The 24,301-nt window shown below is 48.5% G+C and overlaps 1 protein-coding gene across 1 annotated transcript; it reads right to left on the bottom strand.

Annotated features, from left to right (window-relative positions):
* Positions 1-428: 428 nt before the first annotated feature.
* LOC122421224 (immunoglobulin superfamily member 1-like) lies at positions 429-23,615 on the bottom strand. Its single transcript, XM_043437097.1, has 17 exons — positions 23,516-23,615; positions 22,079-22,357; positions 20,909-21,208; positions 19,586-19,885; positions 18,564-18,614; positions 17,704-17,821; positions 16,895-16,947; positions 14,650-14,698; positions 7,369-7,412; positions 7,192-7,227; positions 5,760-6,038; positions 4,573-4,872; positions 3,261-3,560; positions 2,241-2,291; positions 1,372-1,489; positions 574-621; positions 429-457 (listed from the first exon to the last, which is right to left on the bottom strand). Exons 1-17 carry the CDS (start codon positions 23,613-23,615, stop codon positions 448-450), a joined length of 2,436 nt encoding a protein of 811 aa, XP_043293032.1. The 3' UTR covers positions 429-447.
* Between the last annotated feature and the right edge of the window lie 686 nt (positions 23,616-24,301).

The following is a 24,301-nucleotide window of genomic DNA, read 5'->3' as shown; positions in this document are numbered from 1 at the left end:
TTTTTATGCTTTAGTGGAATTCTCAGAAAAGTAGGATGACCATGGTAACCTACCCAGTATGTGCAATTGATTAGAATAACTTCTCCCAAAATGTTAGATAGTTAGAATATTAGTATAGCCAGGGGATTACTAAGAGGTGGTGGGACATTTGAAGACAATCCTATAATTCTTGGACTCCACTGTTCACCTCAGAGCTGCTGGGCTGCTTTGGAGGAGGAGGAGTGTCCACGGGGGAACCCTTTAAAAAGAGATCTAGCTCTTCAATTTATAACACTCTCTGTGCCCAAAGGATGGGGCCAAGTCAGGACTCAGCATGGCCTTGGTTTACATCGAGTTCCTCATAGACACTGGACTCAGCGGAGGGGTGCATGGGGCTCAGCGGAACGGGAGTGAAGAGTCTCTCATAGAAGCTCCTGTGGTTCAAGTGGGTGAATATCACATCTTCTGCTACAAGGTCCTGAGAGGAAGGAGGTGTGAATGATGGAATGAGATGCGATCTTCGAAGGCTAGGGCATTGGGCATTGGAGGGGCTCGGGCTATGGCAAGGGTTTGGGCAGGGAGGAATCACCTCACCGCTCACTGTTTAATCTTCCTTGGGCTCTCCTTCCATGATGGCAACATCTGCGAATGGAAGAGAGTCAAGGCTTGTGGGGTGAGGGCAGTTCTTCTAGATCTCCATATCTTTGGTGGGCGCATCAAAGCCAAAAAAAGCAGGGGTTGCACCAGGTTGCTTAGCCTGTCTAGTCCACTTAAAAACAACCACCCCATATACAAGCCCAGCCACTGACGGACTCTCTCTGGAACCTGTGCAAACACACGGAGCCCATCCTACGTCTTCTGTTATGGACCATCCTCTAATGTGTATCAGCAGATTCCCAAGATCATAAAGGGGAGAACAACAGATGGCTGTGGCTGGAGGGAAGAACAGGGCTTGGAACATCCCTTGTGGCCGGGGATAAAGAGTCCTCCCAGTGCGGAGAGTGTGGTTCCGTCCCTGTGGGAGAACTGAGATCCCACGTGCTATGAAGCAGCTAAGCCCCACAGGCTGCAACTGTTGAGCCCGCGAGCTCTGCAGCCTTGAACCACACCTCAGCACCACAATTAAGATCCCCCATGCTGCTGCCAAGACCTGCTGCAGCCAGAAATAAATGAACACCTATGTTCATAAAAAGAACAGGGTTCCATGGTTCTCTGGAAGATATTCCCTCAGGGAATACAACAATGGAAATCAGTTTTTAACCTACAGGAAATGACAACACCATTCTCTGCTATGAACCCACCTCCCCCTGGGTCAGATGACACTGTCCTTCCCTCCTTCAGACTTATGATTTTGGGTAGAACACCAATGACAGTTTGGCTCTTCATACTTACTTTTTGGGAAACCAGTGACAGACAAGAACAGCAAGGAAGATGCTGGTATAGATGAAGGCTACGGATAGCCTAAGGAGAAGGTGCAGCTGGCTGGAGTGGCCTCGAGGAAGCCGTGCTTCTGCCAACAAGCAGACGGGAGAAGTTCTGGTTATCCGTTGCATAAACCCTGCCCCTACACACAGGATTTATTATATCCTTGTGTCAAAGTGTGTCAACAGGTCTCAACCTGATCAGTTATGCTCTCCACTTCCCAGGAGGTACCAAAGCATCCAGGAGAGATGCTAGCAGTGGATAAAGTAAAGAGGCTGTGCAGACCAGCAGAGGTGTGAACCAAGGTCCCCCGAACAATTATGCAGTTTTTCTCTGGTCCCTCTCATCAAGGCATGGTGTTTGTACATGATTGGAGACCCCTTTAATCTTCAATATAATTCCCCCTCCATCCACATATACCTGGAATGGAATCCTCAAGAAGACAACAACACTTCTATCTCTGAACTGTGGAATGTTTATTTCATAAAACAATAGCAAAAGAATACCACATATTAAAGTGCTCCCTACAATTCTCCTCTTCTCCCCCCACCCCCACCATCCTTCCCCAAAGATCCTGGTGGAGGGAGGGTAAGCATCTCCCTTAAGCATGGGGTCAGGTCACTCAGACCAACTTTGTCCAATTTAGAAATTCTCTGTCCCAGAGCATGAGAAACTCAATGCTCCCTCTGGTTCTAATCCAGACCATGATCTCAAATGCTGACATGACAGGAACGTTGAGGAGCCCAAAGTCATGGAGCTGGGAGGTGGTAGAACCAACACTCACACAGGAACCCTTTGTCTTCTCGACACTTGCTGAGATAGGAGACGGTCTTGCTTACCTTCTGTGGTGTGTGGATCCATGGTTGATGGGCAAGTACATTTAGTGGATCCTAGGAGAAAGAAGACAGAAGGGGTGAGCAAGTAACCTTCCTCGCCCCATGAATGAGGACTATTCTTTCTGGAAGGTTGACCTCCTGCCTGTCTTTTGACTCTGTCATCCCCCATAGCACTGATGGGGGAGGGGACAGCTTCTGGTCCCTCCCCATGAATGCGTTGAGTAGACCCTCCATCCTGAAGAAGTGATGGTAGAAGGAGGCAGGAAGGATATGCCTGGTGGTGAAAGAAAGCTGTAAGCAAGAGACATTCTCTCTGCTCCGGGAAGGAATATCTATGCTCCTTAATTGGGAAATCACCTGTATGTCAGAGGTGCTTTGGGAAAACACTAAGAGCAAGGGGCAGATGCAATCTCTGCCTTCCCAAAGCAGCCCAGCCTCTCCTCCTCCTGGGTCTACCCTGACCCTTTTCTTTATTTGCCTGGATAGACAGTACTCTGACATGGAGCATCCATACAGGAGGTGGAAGCGGGTTGAGATGCCATCAACCATCTCTCTTTCTCTCTGGTTCTCATTGCCTCCATTTCTCCAGAAGCCCAAAGGTCCCCTGACACCAGCATGGGGCCCTTGAGATAGAGCTCATGATACAGTAAGATGTCATGGAAAAAGCCAAATGGACTTTTTGCACAGTGCAATCTCATTTACTATATTGTAAAGCATGGGACTCTTCATGGGTTCTCGATGCAAGGATCCTGGAGTGGGTTGCCATATCCTCCTCCAGGGGACCACGTTTTGTCAGGACTCTTCACTATGACCCGTCAGGCTTGGGTGGCCCTGCATGACATGGCTCATAGCTTCATTGAGTTACACAAGCCCATTTACCAGGACAAGGCTGTGATCCATGAAGGGGAGAAAGTGAAGGACAGAGGAGTCTGTCGAGCTGCAGTCCAGGGGGTCGAAAAGAGTTGGACACAACATAGCGACTGAAGAGCAACAAGAAAGCTGGGCCAGGAGGAGGGTCCTCACCTGTGACAGACAGGAGCAGGGGGTCGCTGGGGTCTGACCACGCATAGGGAGAGCGAGTGAAGGAGCCGTAGCACCTGTAGGCCCCGCTGTGGGCTGGGGTCCCAGGACCCAGAGGGAATGCTGCCTGGAGTGCTCCACGGGGGCCCTGCCCTCCAGCGAGCAGGCGCCCAAGGTTCTCCCCCTCCCTGAGCAGATGGAACTGGTCAAAGGCGCTCTTGGAGCTGCAGAGCAAGGTCACGTTCTCTCCTGACCTCACCACGGGCCCCCCCTGGGCTGAGAGAGAGGGTTTCTTGGACAAACCTGGAAGGGAGACCTTGATCTTAGGGCACAAAGTAACTCTAGTCCTAAATAGAGGACTAAAGCCAGAAGTGTGCAGCAAGAGAAACATTGCAATAAGAAGCCCGCCCACCGCCAGGAGGAAAGCCCCACAGCAACAAATACCCAGCACAGGGGAAAATTCAACTTAACTTTAATAATGGAGTGTCACTTAATACCCTTTTTTAAAAAAAGAAATATAGATAAATTAACAACTGAATCACTCTTATGTACAGCAGGAATTAACATCTTAAATCAACTAGAATTCAACAACAACAGAAAAAGAATATTTAAAAATCAACCAGATTGGGCTGCTCTTGAAAAACGGAACCTACTAACTACTGATGGAACCCTAAGAAAACATTGTGTTGACCCAAAAGCAGACATTATGGAGTGGAAATTGCCAGAACCTCACAGGATATTTTACCACCTCGTTCTTCAGGGAGTGTTCAACGCTGCTCTGCCCATTCCCAGGGGCTGAAAGGGACTCCTTAATGGGAAGGGTTGGAGGGACCACTCCCCCCTCTTTGTGCAGAAGGACGCATTAAACCACGAGGCTGAGAAACTTCAGGGTGTTGACCTCTATCTCGATCACCCAGGGGCTGGACTGCAAGGGCGTCTGGTACCTCAGTGCTCCTGACAGAGGAAGGGAGCTCTGACGTGAAGGTGGGAAACCAACCCCTTAACCAACCATCGTTGGCTGCCTGAGCCGGGAACTGGCTGGGTCCCTGCTCTGGTACATCTTTATCCATTGCTCGTTCTTTCGTGTTCTTGCTGCTTCACTCTGTCACCGGCTGTGTCTTCTCTTTAGCACATGGCAGGTGCTCTGTTCTCTTTTCCTTCCGTGTTCACACCTCCTCTCTCTCTGGTTTGCTCCCTCTCCCGAGTGTGGGAGCATCTCTGCACGCCTGTCATTGTCTCCCGGTACTGATGCTGGACTGGAGACCAGACCTTCTGTGACACAGACAGCAGAAGGGACTGGTCTGGACACACTCACCTGTGATGACGATGTCCACGGGGTCAGTGGGGGCTGACCACTCATAGGGGGAGTGGCTTAGAGAGCCATAGCATCGGTAGGTGCCCTCACTCCCTGAGGTCATGGGGCCAATGGAGAAGTCAGCTGGGGCATGCACACTCGGGAGCGTCTCTCCACATCTCTGGAAATGCCCGTTGCTGCCTTTTTTGTGTAGCATAAATTTGTCCAGCAGCAGCGGTGAGTGACAGTGGAGGGTCACATTCTCTCCCGCCCGCACTATGGGGCCTGGGTGGACTGAGATGACGGGTTTTGGGAACACACCTAGGAGCAAAGAGGTTGTGAGCTTCAGTGAGTCACCCGGCCTCGGCACTTCCCCTGACATCTGAAGGTGTGAAAAATGTCCCCATGAACCACCAAAGCCAATTACCCTTCCTGTCTCTTCTGTTGCATTCTCTCTAGCCTTGTTCTCAGGCTCTGGCTCATGCTTTTCTGTTTCTCCTTGCTCAAGACCTCCAGCCTCCTCTCTGTTTATTCTAAGCTCCTTAGCTATTGGATCTGGTCTCAGTTTATGGAAGCATACTCTGTCACTTAAGTTGTGTCCAACTCTGTGGGACCCCATGGAGTGTAGCCCGCCAGGCTCCTCTGTCCTTGAGATTCTCCAGCTGAGAATACTGGAGTGGGTTGCCATGCTCTCAGCTTCATTCCATCCCTAATTTGCATTTGAGGGGCTGGGGTGGTTCTGAGGATGCATACCCTGTCTCCCTTCACATACATTTCCTATAATGTGGGTTATGACTTGCAAAATTAGGAAGGCAGTGGAGAAAAAGTGGAACATTTCCCATCTGTGACCCCACCTCATGCCTTTGGAGACATTGCTGGATGTCCTCCATGGGGCTCCAGCTCCTTCATAGGGGACTACAGCTCCCTATTGGGTGGCAGGTTCTGGATCAGGGTCATTCCCTTCCTCCCTGCTGGCAGGCAGTGGTTGCTTCCTGTCTAACTAAAGCCTAGGGATGTCCTCCTTCCTGAGCTGGGGCACCCATCCTTCTATTCAACACCCTGAGTTTAAACTCTCAGAGTGGGTTCTCTTTCCCTGGTTAGGTTCTGGCTGGCAATCCTGAGGACGTCTTTGGCTGCACTGGCATGTGGACCTAGGGTAGGATTGCCTGCAGGCTCGGCCATCCCAGGCTGAGCTGGACCCCTCCTACCTGTGACCACTATCTGCAGGGGGTCACTGTGTGTGGACCACACAGAGAGAGATGTGTAGGCTCCAGAACACATGTAGGACCCGGCATGTTCTCTGGTCACCGGGCCAAGGGTGAAGGTGTTGACATGATGTCCCTGGAGCTCCGGCAAACTGGTCCCATCTCTTTTGAACAGTCTGACTATTGCAAATGGAGAACGGGAGTGACACCAAAGAGTCACATTCTGTCCTAAGGGAACCACGGGGCTTGGCCAGGCTGACAAAGATGGCTTGTCATATTCACCTAGGAGAGATGGAGGCACACGCTTTGAGAGGCAAATAGGATCAGTCTCCTCTCCCCCGTGCCCCCATGGGCGCTTCCACTTCAATTCTTGCAAATTTCCTCCCCTAAAGTGCATCATCGTGGTTCTAAAGGACACCTGGGGCTTGGGGACAGATAGAGACACAGTCAAACCAGGACAGACATCACGGAGATTCTAAGAATATGATTCTCAGAGGTGATTCTCCTCAGGAGAAGAATCATTCCTCAGGTTGACAAAATTTTGAGAACCTTTCTCTCGAAACACAAGACACTGGGGATTCTCTGGCAGTCCAGTGATTAGTACTTGGCACTTTCTGTGCCAAGGGCCCGGGTTGATCCCTGGTCAGGGAACTAAGATCCTGCAAGCTGCCTGCTGCAGGCTAAAGAAAACACCACAGAGAAATTGATGCATGGAAAATAAGTGAAAGGACTTCCTTGTTGGATTTGTTAAAGCTCAAATGGTACAAAATCTTCCGGCAATGCAGGAGAGCAGGGTACAGTCCCTGAGCTGGCAAGATCCCCTGGGCAAGGAAATGGCAGCCACCTCCAGTATTCTTGCCTGGAAAAGCCCATGGACAGAGGAATCTGGTGAGCTACAGATCATGGGGTTGCAAAAAGTCGGATATGACTGAGTGACTTACAGTAACACAAATAAGAAGAGAAAAAGCCACTTGACTGAAAAGAAGGAAGGAAATCATGAACCCCGCTCCTTTGTTACCTAGCCTCCATCAAATATGGGACCAGGTCCAGGTGGCCCTGCCTGATGCCCAGCCCCTCCCCTGGGGTCAGGTCCAGCCGGCGGTCCTGCAGATCCTGTTGTGAACCGTGAGTTGGAGATGTCACCTTGTCTGAGAGGCGTCTGTGGTGTGAGGCCTCTTGCTCCCCTCTCATGATAGAAATGGCACTCAAGGGCCCAGCTCCCAGACTTCACACTGTGCCTTCAGGTCCAGAGTCCAGAGCTGGGCTAACCTCTGGGGAGAGTGAAGATGAGTATCAAGGCCAGTAGAGGACTTGGGATCCACAGGGCATGCGGCTCTCAGTGTACTGACAGGGGTCTCACCCTGCCCCCCAGTGTCATCTGCCTCAGCCCCGCCTGCTCTGCTCAACACAGAAATAAGGGATGGGGAGGACTCACCCACAGCTGCCCAGATCCTCAGACTCACACAGAATCCTAGAAGGAAAAGCCCGTCAGAGATGGCTTGTCCTGATGAACCCCACGGTCCCTGCACCCTCATCCAGGGAAGCTGGTCAGTGGTGTGAAGACCACCGATTTCCACCATAACCCTCTCCTACCGGGTCTTTCCGGACTCACCGAGACTCAGGAGGCTGAGGAGTGAGGGCCACATGGCTCTGCTTCTGTGAGGCAGGAGGCAGGACTGAGCAAAGCTGACCGAGTCACAGGATGCGGAAGGCGGGCGGTGTTGTTCATACAGTCAGCCTGGTGCAAGTCACAGGGGAAGATGGGCAGCCTCTTCTCACGCCAGGGATGGAAGTCTGACCTGAGCCTTGTCACTGAGCAGTCCTCGTGACCTAAGCATCACTTTTTGTTTCCCTGAACACTATAAACGTAGGAGGATTTGAACAGGTCTTGCTGCCTTATCAAGTACTAACGGTGATTCATTGTATACTATGTTGGTGGTGGTGGTTTAGTTGCAAAGTGATGTCCGACTCTTCTGACCCCATGGATTGTATCCCACTGGGAATTCTGTCCATGGGATTTCCCATGCAAGAATACTAGCGTGGGTTGCCATTTCCTTCTCCAGGGAATTTTCCCAACCCAGGAATCAAACCCGGGTCTCCTGCATTGCAGGCAAATTCTTTAACAACTGAGAGGCTTAGTTTCTATGAATATCTTGTTTGAAGAAAGACTGACTCAGTTCCTTTCCTTCTTTTGATGACGCATTCTACTTCAGTTGTGCAGGTCTGGGAATTCCCTGGTGGTGCAGTGGCTACTCCCTGATTTCAATGCTGAACGCCCAAGTTCAATTCCTGGTTGGAGAACTAAGATGAGATCCCCCAAGCCATGAAGCCCAGCCCCCCCCCCAAAAAAAAAGTGCAGGGTTACTAACTGCTTACTGTCTAATGGTAACCACAGGGAAAAAACCACAGTGATTTATTTCCAGCAAAGATTTCTAAGGCCTCTCTGCTCTTGAATTTAAAACAATTTTTTTTTTCAATCATGTTACCTGGAATTCATTTTCCTGGTTGACATGTTGTTACTCATTCTCTACAAAACAAACCAGGGAGTTCAGTGCAGAGAAAACAACTCTAATTAATATATATCCTCAACCAGAATGTCCAAGAATTCCAACAATCCCCTCATGCTTTTACATAAGAGATGGCATGTTGCCCTGATAAAATAAAAATGCTTTAAATGATCATCTTCATAAGAAAGATAGCCCTTCTGAAGAAATCCAGTATATACCATGCAGAATGCTTTCCCCAAGCTGACGATAAATGTCATTAACATTAACTCTTTGCAGAAGAGAAATCACATGTACACATTTCATATTTCAGGCTCAGTGAAGGCTGCCATTTAAGAACTCATTAATATTGTAGTGGTTTTTGTCATACATTGACATGAATCTAATAAAAGTAAATGAAAAAAAAAGAACTCATTAATAGAGACTTTGATTCTGCATTCTTATCAGAGAAGGAGACATGCGTATTATGGCTCTTTGAACATTTTAAAAAATTATATAGTGGAGTATAGGTTATTAAGAAACTGTTAGTGTCAGGAGTACAACAAGGTGATTCAGTTATACATAGACATGTGTCTATTGCTTTTCAAATTGTTTTCCCACTTAGCTAGTTACGGAATATTAAGCAGAGTTCCCTGTGCTATCCAATAGGTCCTTGTTGGTCATCCATTTTAAGTATAGCCGTGTGTATATGTCAAAGCCAAGCTGTCAATCTATCGCTCCCCCCACCCACCATCCCACCTGGTAACCATAAGGTCATTCTCTGTGAATCTGTTTTGTAAATAAGTTCATTTTCTTAGTGTCACCAATAAGTGATATCATGTGATATTTGTCTTCCCCTGACTATTCTTTTCATCTGAAATTATTTCCTGACTATGAGTGGAAACTTTGCACACACACACTCTTTCTGTCTCTCTCTCTTTCTTCCTTTCCAATCCAAGGACCACACGTGTACACAAAAAAATGTGTGTAAAATGATTGTGTGTTTTTTTGGGGGGGTGTGGAATTGTTTTGCCAGAAAAGGTGGACAACCTTGCTTTGTACATAAAAATGTGTAAAGGAGAGACTTCCAAGCTCCAGAATGCTTGAGTGAGGGATGTGTCCTCAACAATCAGTTCCAAACCAGGACAAAATTTTCCATCTGTTTCAGGATTCCAAGGGCAGACACACACCCAGGTCAGCATTTGTTCATGGACATGATAGAACCTCAGTAAGGGCTGTGATTCTGTACCAATTTGCTAGGAGTGGGGATGCTTAGATTAGTTATGCTCCCTAGGTAATAAATCTGGTCTCCTCTTGATTATTATGTATGTAATGGAGTGTGAGGACAGTCAGGGTTCTTAAAATTTCCTTTTATTTACTTAATATCATGCTTCAAAATTGATCTGTATTCTTTGTTGTTTCAGTTTGTGCATTTTTACTGCCATGTGTTGGGGTCTTTTGTGGACTAGAACCTGGTGGTACGGAGTTGATGATAAGAAAATAAAAGAGAGAAAGAGAGAGAGAGACAAAAAAAGACCCAGGGACCTAAGCTCTGATGGAGCAAAGGTGCTTTAATGATTTTTCTATGAGTATATATAGGCTGTGGTACAAGAAACTTCTTTCGGGAATGATAGAGATCAGAAAACCAAACATACAGCAATCGTTACCAAGGGAACAAGGGGTAATGTTAGTCACAAGGTCAGGAGACAATCCATATCTCAAGAAAGGGGAACGAGACTAAGCAGTTTTGTCCGAAAGAGAATGTTTACTAAAGGAGACCCAAGCCTGCCTCACACAATGACCTCAGTCCCTGGGAGCAGCATGCTGTTCCACTTGAAGAGGGACAAAGGACTCATGAGAGACAGCACGTAGGAATCCTTGGTCAAACATTCCCTGACAGCCATGTACTCTTGCATTGCAGATACATAACCGCAAATTTTTTTAATTAAAAAAAAATTATTGAAGTATAGTTCATTTGTACAGCAAATTGATTCAGTGTGACAAATGTATTCTTTTTCATTATGAATACAGCAAGATACTGAAAGAATTCCCCATTCTAGACTGTAGGTCCTCATTGTTTATCCATTCTATGTAAAAATAGATTTCATCTGCTAATCTCAAGCTCCCAATCCTTCCCTCCTTGGCAACCACAAGCCTGTTCTCTATGTCTGTGAGTCTGTTCCTGTTGCATTGATATGTTCCTTTTAGATTCCACATATGAGTGATATCATATGAAAATTGTCTTTGTCTTTCTGTCTTACTTCACTTACTATGTTAATCTCCAGGTCCATCCATGCTGCTGCAAATCTCATGATTTCATTTTTTAAATGTCTGAGTAGTATTCCATTGTGTCTGTGTGTGTGTAGGCATGTACAACATCCTCTTTATCCATTCATCTGTCGATGGACATCTAGGCTGTTCCCATGTCTTGGCTATTGTACATTGTGCTGCCATGAGCAAAGGGGTGCATGAATCTTTTCTTTTTTCTTTTCACTTCTTTTTATTAATTGGAGGCTAATTACTTCACATATTGTAGTGGGTTTTGCCATACATTGACATGAATCAGCCATGGATTTATAAGTGTTCCCCATCCTGAACCTCCCTCCCACCTCCTTCCCCATCCCATCCCTCTGGGTCTTCCCAGTGCACCAGCCCAGAGCACTTGTATCATGCATCCAATCTAGACTGGTGATCTGTTTCACACTTGATAATATATATGTTTCGATGCTGTTCTCTCAGATCATTGCACCCTCGCCTTCTCCCATAAAGTCCAAAAGTCTGTTCTATACATCTGTGTCTCTTTTTCTGTCTTGCATATAGAGTCATCATTACCATCTTTCTAAATTCCATATATATGCATTAGTATACTGTAATGGTGTTTATCTTTCTGGCTTACTTCACTCTGTATAATGGGCGCCAGTTTCATCCATCTCATTAGAACTGATTCAAATGTATTCTTTTTAATGGCTGAGTAATATTCCATTGTGTATATGTACCACATCTTTCTTTTCTTTTTTAAATTTTTTTTCCCAATTACTTTTATTACTTGGAAGCTAATTACTTTAAAATATTGTAGTGGTTTTTGCCATACATCGACATGAATCAGCCAAGGATTTACATGTGTTCCCCATCCTGAACCACCCTCCCACCTCACTCCCCATCCCATCCCTCTGGGTCATTGCAGTGCACCAGCCCTGAGCATTTCTCTCATGCATCCAGCCTGGACTGGCGATTTGTTTCACACTTGATAATATACATGTTTCCATGCTGTTCTCTCAGATCATCGCACCCTCGCCTTCTCCCACAGAGTCCAAAAGTCTGTTCTATACATCTGTGTCTCTTTTTCTGTCTTGCATAAAGGGTTATCGTTAACATCTTTTTAAATTCCATATATATGTGTTAGTATACTGCATTGGTGTTTATCTTTCTGGCTCAATTCACTCTGTATAATGGACTCCAGTTTCATCCATCTCATTAGAACTGATTCAAATGAATTCTTTTGAATGGCTGAGTAATATTCCATGGTGTATATGTACCATAGCTTCCTTACCCATTTGTCTGCTGATGGGCATCTAGGTTGCTTCCATGTCCTGGCTATTATAAACAGTGCTGCGATGAACATTGGGGTGCACGTGTCTCTTTCAGATCTGGTTTCCTCACTGTGTATGCCCAGAAGTGGGATTGCTGGGTCATATAGCAGTTCTATTTCCAGTTTTTTAAGGAATCTCCACACTGTTCTCCATAGTGGATATACTAGTTTGCATTCCCACCAACAGTGTAAGAGGGTTCCCTTTTCTGCACACATCTCCAACATCTATTGCTTGTAGACTTTTTGATAGCAGCCATTCTGACAGGTTAATAACCTGTTAATACAGGTTAAATAACCACCTGTGAACTCACACTTTCACACACACACACACACACACACACACAGACACACACACACACACACACACTCTAAGAGGGGAGGAGGTATAGCTGGCTGTTGCCAACTTTCAATTAATTCATTAATGGCTGCACTGGGCACAGGCTTTCTCTAGTTGTGGGAAGGGGGTGCTGCTCTTTGCTGTGTGCAGGGCTCTCATTGCTGTGGCTTCTCTTGTTGTGGAGCACCCACTCGAGGCACATGGGCTTGTGGCCCACGGGCTTAACTGCCCCGAGGCATGTGGAATCTTCCCATTCTCAAGGCCGGGACTGTGTCCCCTACATGGGCAGGCAGATTCCCAACCATTGGACCACCAGAGAATTCCTGTTCCAAGCCTGTTTTCCCCTTGACTTATTTACTTATTTTTAATTAAAGGAGAATTACAGTACTGTGATGGCTTCTGCCATACATCAACACAGATCAGCAATAGGTATACTTACTTCCACTCCACTGTGGAAAAGTTTTAATACTGGATTCCTTTGTTCTCGAAGCTTTCCATGTAGGTCTGTTCATAATATCCCTTTAAGACCCCAACAAGACAAAAGTTTCTGTCTGTTCTCCAAATTTTTATCTCTGTACGAATGGGAAAGTGTCATACCTTTCAAGTCCAGAGCCCTGAGAATAGTCTTAGTCCCTCAGTCACGCCCGACTCTGCCACCCTATGGATTGTAGCCCACCAGGCTCCTTGTCCATGGAGTTCTCCAGGCAAGAATACTAGAGTGTGTTGCCATTGACTTCTCCAGCCTTGAGAATGGGTTCTCCTCTATTCCAAGCTCATGGCAATGTTCTTTTACCAAAGAGCCAGCATGAGTAAGCACAGACAGCAGAGCCCAAGGGTTAGAGCTGAAGGAACAGATCCAAGAGGAAGTCAGATCCAGAGGTGTGTGGCTTTCCCTTTGAATGGTAAGTGTTATCAACTCCCCGACTGCTGTAGTCATCTGTCCTGCCACCAGTCACATGGTGCTTCTGCCTGGCCACTCAGTTGTGTCTGACTCCCTGTGATCCCATGGGCTGCAGCCCGCCAGGCTCCTCTGTCAGTGGGGATTCTCCAGGCAAGAATACTGGGGTGGGTTGCCAGTTCCTCCTCCAGGGGATCTTCCAGAAGCCAGGGATCGAACTCAGGTCTACTGCATTATGGTGGATTTTTATCTTCTGAGTCACCAGGGAAGCCCGCCAGTAACATAAGGAGACTCACTATTTCTTCCCACAGTTCACATTGCCATTGTTTTCCATTTAGTTTCAATGAGGCCATGGTGGGAGTCTGGCATCAACCTTTCACTATCAGTGTAGCGTAACTCTGAAGTGGAATGTACCATAAATTTTTAAACAGATGTATTCATAGAATGCTAACTTTCCAATTAAAAAAACAGATATGCAAGAAGCAACAAAGGTTTACCATATAGCACCAAGAACTATAGTCAATATCTTGTAATAACCTAAAATGGAGAATAATCTGAAAAATACCATGTGTATATATATAACTGAATCACCTACTGTGCACCCGAAACACTGTAAGTCAACTAACTTCACTCAAATATATATATTATGAAAGTTAGAAAATGAAACCTGTAAAATAAAGAAATTTTAAAATGAAATGAAAGAAAGTGAAGTCACTCAGTCATGTCTGGCTCTTTTTGACCCCCTGGACTATCCCCTGGCAGGCCCCCGATCCATGGGGTTTTGCAGGCAAGAAAACTGGAATGCATTGCCATTTCCAGCTCCAAATAGTGCAGGCCAACTGCAGCATACTCCTTGATGGTCTGTGTACTCACTTGCACATTCCAAGTCTGCATTCAGTGTATTCACATGGGCACTTTGAAGCTGCCCAAAAGAATCTCAGCCCAGATGGTGGGTTTGTGGGAGGTCCCTGGAAGGATGTCAGAGGCTGAGTCCCAGGACCTCCCCACTCCTCACTCCCCAGCTCAGGTCAGGAGCCCTTCCAGGTTTCACCAGCGTCACAGAGCCCCCACCTCACCCCCACCAAGTTTTCAGGGCTCAAGTGAGACATGGGTCTCAGGAGACCCAGGGGGGCCCACCTGCAGCATTCAGGGTCCTCTGGCCCAGACACAGCCCTGGAAGTGAGAGATTTGCCAGCAAAAGCCTGGGCTGATTCTCTTCCTGTCAGGATCCCTGGCCCTCTACCTGCCCAAGCCCTGAGGTTCCCGTGAACTGGGGGGAAGGTGGGCATCCCATGCCATCCTGCAGTCCCTTCCTGCCCTCCACATCTGGCCAAGGCAAAGAAGTGCAGAGAGGATGGAAGGCAGGTCTGCAGCTTTGAGCACCCAGAACCCCGCAACCGCCCTGTAGGGATGAGGAGACCATGGGGCCCTAGAGGACAAACAGAATGTGGTCCCTGGGGGCTGCCGCTGACCCGCTGGTTTCCCAGGCCTTGAACCCAGGCAAGGGGGCGGCCCCTCCAGGGACCCGGCTCCAATGTCTCCAGGCAGGGCTCAGAAGGCATCTCAGCCCACATCTGACTTCTCACCTCTTTCTGCCTGGTCTGAACTCCTGCTCCAGGAACCCAGGTTCTCGTCCTGAGTCAGCCGAGACAGCTTGGCTGCAAGTAGGACTCAGAACTTGATTTTCCCAGTCCCCTCCAGAAATGGAATTTCCTTCTGATCGTCAGACAGTTCATAAATTATTGCAGAGCACCTACTCTGACCAGGCATTGGTGTCACACAGCAGAAATGCAGCCACGACCCAGGTAAACCCATTTCTGTAGGTGGTTGAAGAACTCAGATTCAGCAGAAGGCTGGCATCAGATGCTAACATTCAATTATTTTTTTAAAAGCAGAAATATGAGAATAACTGGGGTTCATGTCTACATTGTGAACATTCAAGAAAATGAAGATCATGACATCTGGTCCCAGCGCTTAAAGGCAGAAAGAGGGAAATTAGGGGAAAAATGGAAACAGTGACAGTAGCAACACAGAAGCCCAGCTTGTCACACTTCTAGTGATCCTGACCTTTCTTGGTGAAAGAATTCTTGGGCTGTTTAGTTCTAAGCCAGGAGAGACATCACACACAGACAGCTCAATGAGTAACTAAGGCCTGGAGCTTGATCTTCACCCCATTTGCCTGCTCAGTTCACACCGGGGACCTCATGGTGTTATGGTCTTCATCCCTCCGCTTGGGTGAGCCAAGCCACATTGTGACCCAGTTGATAACTTAAAAGGGACAAGATTCTCAAATCCTTGGGTTTGGTGACAAGAAGCAAAAAAGACAAAATGTGCAAATATCGATGGATTCACACAACACGTGCAAAGCCTCCTTGGGGCTAGTGTTCCCTCTGCAGCCCTTCAGTGATCTGGAGTGGAATGTCCAGTAGAATTCTCTGTGATGGAGGGACTGTTTAAACATCTGCCCTGTCCAGCACCCTGGCACCTGGCCACATGATGCTTCTGAGCACTTGAAATGTGGTGGGTGTGACTGAAGAACCGAAAGCTTTACTTCATACACGTGTAGAGTCAGTGTCTGCACCGCGCGGCTGGGTAAGCACTTTATCGGCCAGTGCAGATCGAGACTGAGGGGGATCTTGTCCTGTTTCTAGCCCTGGAACCCCAGCACTCCCAGTGCCCACAGCTGGGAAAAGGTTGAGGGTGTTCCCCGGTGGCTCAGTGGTAAAGAATCTGTCTGCCAATGCAAGAGACATGAGAGATGTGGGATCGATCCCTGGGTTAAGAAGATCCCCTCGAGAAGGGAATGGCAACACACTCCAGGATTCTTGCCTGGAGAATCCCATGCAGAGAGGAGCCTAGCGAGCTACACACTGTCCATGGGGTCGCAAAGAGTCGGACATGACTGAATCGACTTAGCACGCACACACGCAGACTCCTATGGCTAGTGGCACCATATTGGCTATGCCAAACAGAATATACTTTATCTTTTTATTTTGCCAACTTGCATTGCTTTTATTGTTGCTTCATGGAAAGCAGTTTGTTTTAAATATAGCAGTGGGCACATGTCAATCTTTAACTTCCAATCTCTCCCCACCCCCATCCTTCCCCTCTGTAACTCTAAGTTTTTTCTCTGAGTCTACAAGTCTCTTTCTGTCTTGTAAATAAGTACATCCTTGTAAACTATTAATGAACAGAGGTTTTTTTTTTTTAATTGGCTTTCTATTATTTTAAACTGAATAATTTGAAGGCTCAACTTGCAAATTTTTATGCTTTCCTGGAATTGTAGAAAAAGTTGGATGATCATGGCAACCTACCCAGTATGTGCAATTGATTATAATAACTTCTCCCCAAAGATTTGATACTTAAAATAGAGTATTAGAATAGCCAGGGGATTACTAATACGTTGTGAGATTTCTGAAGATAATCCTATAATTCTTGGACTCCACTCTTCACCTCAGAGCTGCTGGGCCGCTTTGCAGGAGGAGAAGGAGTATCCACAGAGGAACCGCTTTCAAAAGAGATCCAGTCTTTTTTTATAACATTCTGTGTGCTCAAGGATGGGGCAGGTCAGGGCTCAGCATGGTCTTGGTTTACGACGAGTTCCTCATACATACTGGGATCAGCAGAGGTGCATGGGGCTCAGGGGAGTGGGAGTGAACAATCTCTCAGAGAGGGTTCCGTGGTCCAAGGGGGTGTATATCACGTCTTCTGCTGGAGAGTCCTGAGAGGAAGAAAGTGTGACTGATGGACTGACACGCGATCTTTGAAGGCTGGGGCATTGGGCATTGTAGGGGCTCAGGCTATGGCAAGGGTTTGGGCAGGAGGACTCACCTCGCTCTTCACTGTTCTGTCTTCCTTGGGCTCTCCTTCCATGATGGCAACATCTGCAAATGAAAGAGAGTCAAGGCTCTTAGGTTGGGGGCAATTCTTCTAGATCTCTGTATCTTTGGTGGGGCCATCAAAGCCAGGATAAGGCATGGGTGTGCCCCAGGTTGCTGAGCCTGTCTACTTCATTTAAAAAAAAAAAATCCCATATACAAGCCCAGCCACTGACGGACTCTCAGGAACCTGTGCAAACACACGGAGCCCATCCTATGTCTTCTGTTATGGACCATCCTCTAATGTGTATCAGCAGATTCCCAAGATCATAAAGGGGAGAAGGACAGATGGCTGTGGCTGGAAGGAAGAACAGGGCTTGGAGCGTCCCTGGTGGCCGGGGATAAAGAGTCCTCCTCCCAGTGCAGAGAGTGTGGGTTCTGTCCCTGGTGGGAGAACCGAGACCCCACGTGCTGGGAAGCAGCTAAGCCCCACAGGCTGCAACTGCTGAGCCTGCGAGCTCTGGAGCCTTGAACCGCACCTCAGCACCACAGTTAAGATCCCCCATGCTGCTGCCAAGACCTGCTGCAGCCAGAAATAAATGAACACATATGTTCGTAAAAAGAACAGGGTTCCATGGTTCTCTGGACAATATTCCCTCGGGGATTACAACAACGGAAATCAGTTCTTAACCTACAGAAAGTGAAAATGCCATTCTCTGCTCTGAGCCCACCTCCCCCTGGGTCAGATGACGCTGTGCTTCCCTCCTTCAGACTTATGATTTTGCATAGAACACCAATGACAGTTTGGCTCTTCATACTTACTTTTTCGGAAACCAGTGACAGATAAGAACAGCGAGGAGGATGCTGGTATAGATGAAGGCTACGGAGAGCCTAAGGAGAAGGTGCAGCTGGCTGGAGTGGCCTTGAGGAAGCTGTGCTTCTGCCAACAAGCAAATGGCAGAAGGTTTGGTTTTTGGTTGCATACACCCTGCCCCTACACACAGGATTTATTGTATCCTTGTGTCAGAGTGTGTCAGCAGCTCTCAACCTGATCAGTTATGTCTCCACTTCCCAGCAGGTACCAAAGCATCCAGGAGAGATGCTAGCAGTGGATAAAGTAAAGAGGCTGTGCAGACCAGCAGAGGTCTGAACCAAGGTCCCCCAGGCCCCGATGCAGTTTTTCTCTGCTGCCCGTATGACAAGGCATGGTATTTTTGCATGAATGGGGACTGCTTTAATCCTCAATACATTTCCCCCTCCATCCACATATACCTGGAATGGAATCCTCAAGAAGACAAGATACTTCTATTTCTCAACTGTGGAATGTTTTCTTCATAAAACACTAACAGAGAAATAGCCCATCTTTAACGTGCTCCCGAAAATTCTCTGCTTGTCCAATGCCATCCTTCCTCAAATACTGGTGGAGGGAGGAGAAGCATCTCCCTTAAGCATGGGGTCAAGTCACTCTGTCTCTCTTTCTTCAATTTAGAAAATCCCAGTCCCAGAGCACGAGAAACTCAATGCCCCCTCTGGCTCTAATACAGACCATGATCTCAAATGCTGACAAGACACGGATGTTGAGGAGCCCAAATCACAGAAATGGGAGGTGGTAGAACCAACACTCACACAGGAACCCTCTGTCTTCTCAGAAATTTGCTGAGATAGGAGACTGTCTTGCTTACCTTCTGTGGTGTGTGGATCCATGGTTGATGGGCAAGTACTTGTAGTGGATCCTAGGGGACAACAGACAGAAGGGGTGAGCAGGTAACCTTCCTTATACCCACTGAATGAGGACTATTCTTTCTGAAACGACCTCCTGCCTGTCCTTACTCTGCCATCCCCCAGAACACTGAAGGGGGAGGGGAGAGCTTCTGGTCCCTCCCTGTGAATGCATTGAGTAGACCCTCCATCCTGGAGAACTTATGGTGGAAGGATGTGGGAAGGTTATGCCTTGTGGTGAAAGACAGCTGTAAGCAAGAGACATTCTCTCTGCTCTGGGAATGAGTATCAATGCTCCTTAACTGGGAAATCACCTGTGTCTCAGAGGTGCTTCTGGGAAAACACTAAGAGCAAGGGGCAGATGCAATCTCTGATCTTCCCAAATCAAGCCAGCCTCTCCTCCTCCTGGGTCTACCCTGACCCTTTTCTTCATTTGCCTGGATGGACAGGACTCTGATGAGGAGCACCCATACAGGAGGTGGAAGCGGGTTGAGATGCCATCTACCATCTCTCTTCCTCTCTGGTTCTCATTGCCTCCATTTCTCCAGAAGCCCTAAGGTTCCCCTGACACCAGCACAGGGCCCTTGAGACAGAACTCAGTGATATAGTAAGATGTTATGGAAAAAGCCAAATGGACTTCTTGGCCAATGCAATGTGATTTAGTGCATTGTAAAGCACGGGACACTTCTTGGCACTCTGGAAACAAGGATAGTGCAGTGAGTTACCATTTCCACCTCCAGGGAACCACATTTTGCCAGAACTCTTCACTATGACCCGTCAGTCTTGGGCGGCCCTGCACGACATGGCTCATAGCTTCATTCAGTTACACAAGCACCTTCATCACGACAAGGCTGTGATCCATGAAGGGGAGATAGTGAAGGACACAGGAGTCTGTCATGCTGCAGTCCACGTGATCACAAAGAGTTGGACACAACTTATCAACTGAACAGAAACAAGAAAGCTGGGCCAGGAAAGGGTTCCTCACCTGTAACAGACAGGAGCAGGGGGTCGCTGGAGTTTGACCATGCGTAGGGAGAGTGATTGAAGGAGCCGTAGCACCTGTAGACCCCACTGTGGGCTGGGGTCCCAGGACCCAGAGGGAACGCTGCCTGGAGTGATACGCGAGGGTCCCGCTGTCCCGCGAGCAGGCGCCCAAGGTTCCTCCCCTCCCGGAGAAGATGGAACTGGTCAAAGGGATGCTCGGAGCTGCAGAGCAAGGTCACGTTCTCTCCTGACTTCATCACGGGCTCCCCCTGGGCTGAGAGAGATGGTTTCTTGGACAGACCTAGAAGGAGGAGACCTTCATCTTAGAGCATTGAGAAACTCAAGTCCTAAATAGAGGATTAAAGCCCGAAGTGTGCAACAAGAGAAGCACTGCATGAGAAGCCCGCCCACCACCAGGACAGAAAGCCCCACAGCAACGAATACCCAGCACAGGGAAAACTTCAAACAAAACTTTAATAATGGACTGTCATTTAATATCCTTTCTCTGAAAAGAAATATATGTATAAGAACAACTGAATCAGTCTTATGTGCAACAGGAATTAGCAAGATCAAAAATCAACTAGACTTCAGCAAAAATAAATAAAAAATATACTTCAAAAATCAACATGATGTGGGGTTCTCTTGAAAGACGGAACCTACTAGGTTCTGCTGGGACCATCAGAAAACATAGTACTGACCCAGAAATAGGCATTATGGCCGGGAGATTGCCAGAATCTCATTGGACCTTAGACCACTTCAAACTTAAGGGAGTGGTCAATGCTCCCCTGCCCACCCCCAGGGGCTGGACGGGACTCCATAGTGGGGAGGGTGGGCAGGGACAACTGCTTCCTCTTTGTGCAGAAAGATGCGTTAAACCACAAGGCTGAGCAACTTCAAGGTGTCGACCTCCGTCCTGACCACCCAGGGGCCAGACTGCAAGGGTGTCTGGTACCACAGCGCTCCTGACAGAGGAAGGGAGCTCTGACGTGAAGGTGGGAAACCAACCCCTTAACCAACCATCGTTTGCTGCCTGAGCTGGGAACTGGCTGGGTCCCTGCTCTGGTACATCTTTCTCCATTGATCGTTCTTTCACGTTCTTGCTGCTTCACTCTGTCACCGGCTGTGTCTTCTCTTTAGCACATGGCAGGTGCTCTGTTCTCTTTTCCCTTCCGTGTTCACACCTCCTCTCTCTCTGGTTTGTTCCCTCTCCTGAGTGTGTGAGCATCTCTGCACGCCTGTCATTGTCTCCCGGTACTGATGCTGGACTGGACACCAGACCGTCTGTGACACAGACAGCAGACGGCACTGGTCTGGACACACTCACCTGTCATGATGATGTCCACGGGGTCGCTGGGGGCTGACCACACATAGGGGGAGCGGCTGAGAGAGCCGTAGCATTGGTAGGTGCCCGCACTCCTCAAGGTCATGGGGCCAATGGCGAAGTCAGCTGAGGCATGCCCGCCCGTGAACGTCTCTCCACGTGTCTGGAAATGCCCTGTGCTATTTTCCTGGTGCAGGATAAACTTGTCAAACAACAGCTGTGACTGACAGTGAAGGGTCACATTCTTTCCCTCCTGCACGAAGGGGCCTGGGTGGGCTGAGATGGAGGGTTTTGTGAACACACCTAGGAGAAAAGAGGTTGTGAGCTTCAGTGGTCACCCCACCTCAGCGCTTCCACTGACATCTGAAGGTATGAGAAATGTCCCCATGAACCAGCAGAGCCAATTACCCTTCCTGTCTCTTCTGTTGCATTCTGTCTAGCCTTGTTCTCAGGCTCTGGCTCATGCTTTTCTCTTTCTCTTTGCTCAAGACCTCCAGCCTCCTCTGTGTTTATTCTAAACTTTTTAGCTGTTGAATCTGCTCTCAGCTTCATGCATGCATACACAGTCGCTTCAGTCCTGTCTGACTCTGTGGGACCCAATGGACTGTAGCCCGCCAGGCTCCTCTGTCCATGAGATTCTCCAGGCGAGAATACTGGAGTGAGTTGCCATGCTCTCAGCCTCTTCCCATCCCTAATTTGCATTTGAGGGGCTGGGGTGGTTCTGAGGATGTCTCCCTTCACATACATCTCTTATAACGTGGCTGATGACTGGCATCATTGGGAAGGCAGTGGAGGAAAAGTGGAACCCATCTGTGACCTCACCTCATGCCTCTGGAGACATTTTTGAGACTCCCCCCTGGGGCTCCAGCTCCTTCACAGGGGACTACAGCTCCCTACTGGGTGGCAGGTGCTGGATCAGGGTCGTTCCCATCCTCCCTGCTGGCAGGCAGTGGCCACATCCTGTCTAACTAATGCCGAGGGATGCTCCTCCTTCCTGCGCTCAGGCACTCCATCCATCTATTCAACACCCTGAGTTTAAACTCTCAGAGTGGGTTCTCTTTCACTGGCTCGCTCCTGACGGAATCCTGAGTAGCCTTGGGTGCACTGGCATGTGGACCTAGGGTAGGATTGCCTGCAGGCTCATCCATCTCGGGCTGGCTGGACCCCTCCTACCTGTGACCACAATCTGCAGGGGGTCACTGTGTCTGGACCACAGAGAGAGAGGCCAGTAGAATCCAGAACATGTGTAGGATCCAGCATGTTCTCTGGTCACCGGGCCAAGGGTGAAGGTGTTGACATCATGTGACTGGAGCTCGGGCAAACTGGTCCCATCTCTTTTGAACAGTCTGAATCCAGAAAGTCGAGAATTGGAGTGACACCGAAGAGTCACAGTCTCTCCTAAGGGAACCACAGGGCTTGGCCAGGCTGACAAAGAGGGCGTCTCATATCCACCTAGGAGAGATGGAGGCACAGGCTTTGAGAGGAAAATAGGAACAGTCTACTCTCCCCCCTGCCCTCATGGGCGCTTCTCCTTCAATTCTCCCAGCTCTCCTCCCCTAAACTGCATCACCTTGATGCTCAAGGATACCTAGGGCTTGGGGACAGACAGAGACACAGTCAACCCAGGATGTACATCATGGAGATTCTAAGAATATGATTCTGAGAAGTGATCCTCTCAGGAGAAGAATCATTCCTTGGGTTGACAAAATTTTGAGAACCTTTCTCTCAAAACACAAAACACTGGGGATTCCCTGGTGGTCCAGTGGTTAGGACTCAGCACTTTCTGTACCAAGGGCCTGGATTGATCCCTGATCAGGGAACTAAGATCCTGCATGCTGCACGATGCAGGCTAAAGAAAACACCACAGAGAAATTGATGCATGGAAAAGAAATGAAAGGACTTCCCTGTTGCATTTGTTGTAGCTCAAACGGTACAGAATATTCCTGCAATGCAGAAGAGCAGGGTACAATCTCTCAGCTTGCAAGATCCCCTGGGCAAGGAAATGGCAACCCCTTCCAGTATTCTTGCCTGGAGAACCCCATGGACAGAGGAGGCTGGTGAGCTCCACTTCATGGGGTCGCAAAGAGTCGGATGCGACTGAGTGACTAACAGTAACACAACTAAGAAGAGAAAAAGCCACTTGACTGAAAAGAAGGAAGAAAACCATGAACCTCGCTCCTTTGTTAGCTAGCCTCCATCAAATGTGGGACAAGGTTCAGGTGGCCCTGCCTGATGCCCAGCCCCTCCCTTAGGGTCAGGTCTAGCCGGTGGTCCTGCAGATCCTGTTGTGAAGGGCCGGTAGGAGATGCCACCTTCTCTGAGAGGGGTCTGTGGGCTGCAGCCGCTTGCCTCCCTCTGATGATAGAAATGGCACTCAGGGCCCCAGCTCTCAGCTCCAAGACTTCATACTGTCCCTTCAGGTCCAGAGTCCAGAGCTGGGCTAACGTCTGGGGAGAGTGAAGATGAGTATCAAGCCAATAGAGGACCTGGGATCCACAGGGCATGCGGCTCTCACTGTACTGACAGGGGTCTCACCCCACACCCCAGTGTCATCTATCTCAGCCCTGACTGCTCTGCTGAACACAGAAATAAGTGATGGGGAGGACTCACCCACAGCTTCCCAGATCCTCAGACTCACACAGAATCCAAGAAGGAAAAGCCCATCAGAGATGGCTTGTCCCGATGGACCCCATGCTCCTTGCACCCTCATCCAGGGAAGCTGGTCAGTGGTGTGAAGACCTCCCATTTCTACCATAAACCAAACCTGCCGTGTCTTTCCAGACTCACCGAAAGTCAGGAAGCCGAGGATTGTGGGCCACATGGCTCTGCTTCTGTGAGGCAGGAGGCAGGACTGAGCGAAGCTGACCGAGTCACAGGATGCGGAAGGCGGGCGGTGTTGTTCATACAGTCAGCCTGGTGCATGTCACAGGGGAAGATGGGCTGCCTCTTCTCACGCCAGGGATGGAAGGCTGACGTGAGCCTCGTCACCGAGCAGGCCTCGTGACCTGAGCGTCAGTTTTGTTTTGCTAAACACTATGAACGTAGGAGGATTTCAACAGGTCTTGCTGCCTCAGGAAGTAGTAACAGTGTCAGTGTATACCATGTTGGTGGTGATGGTTTAGTCGCAAAGTGGTGTCCGACACTTGCGACCCCATGGATTGTATCCCACCGGGCTCCTCTGTCCATGGGACTGCCCATGCAAGAGTACTGGAGTGGGTTACCATTTCCTTCTCCAGGGGATTTTCCTGACCCAGGCATCAAACCCAGGTCTCCTGCTTTGCAGGCAGATTCTTTACCAACTGAGAGGCTTAGTTTCTATGAATATCTTGTTTGAAGAAAGATTGACTCAGTTCCTTTCCTTCTTTTGATGACGAGTTCTACTTCAGTTGTGCAGGT

Source organism: Cervus canadensis, chromosome 18, assembly GCF_019320065.1.
Source record: "Cervus canadensis isolate Bull #8, Minnesota chromosome 18, ASM1932006v1, whole genome shotgun sequence".
NCBI classification, from domain to species: Eukaryota; Metazoa; Chordata; class Mammalia; order Artiodactyla; family Cervidae; genus Cervus; species Cervus canadensis.
The sequence above is the reverse complement of the archived record's forward strand: the minus strand, read 5'-3'. Positions and strand labels throughout refer to the sequence as shown.

What these genes read in the sequence shown, in the direction of transcription:
- LOC122421224 (XM_043437097.1), bottom strand. Translation starts at nt 23,615, where the DNA reads ATGAGGGTGCAAGGAGCATGGGGTCCATCGGGACAAGCCATCTCTGAT. An exon ending in CGTGGACATCATCATGACAG is followed by an intron (nt 19,886 to 20,908) that starts GTGAGTGTGTCC and finishes TCCTCCTTCTAG; the next exon opens with GTCTGTCCAAGAAACCATCT. An exon ending in TGTCACTGGTTTCCGAAAAA is followed by an intron (nt 16,948 to 17,703) that starts GTAAGTATGAAG and finishes TTTCATTTGCAG; the next exon opens with ATGTTGCCATCATGGAAGGA.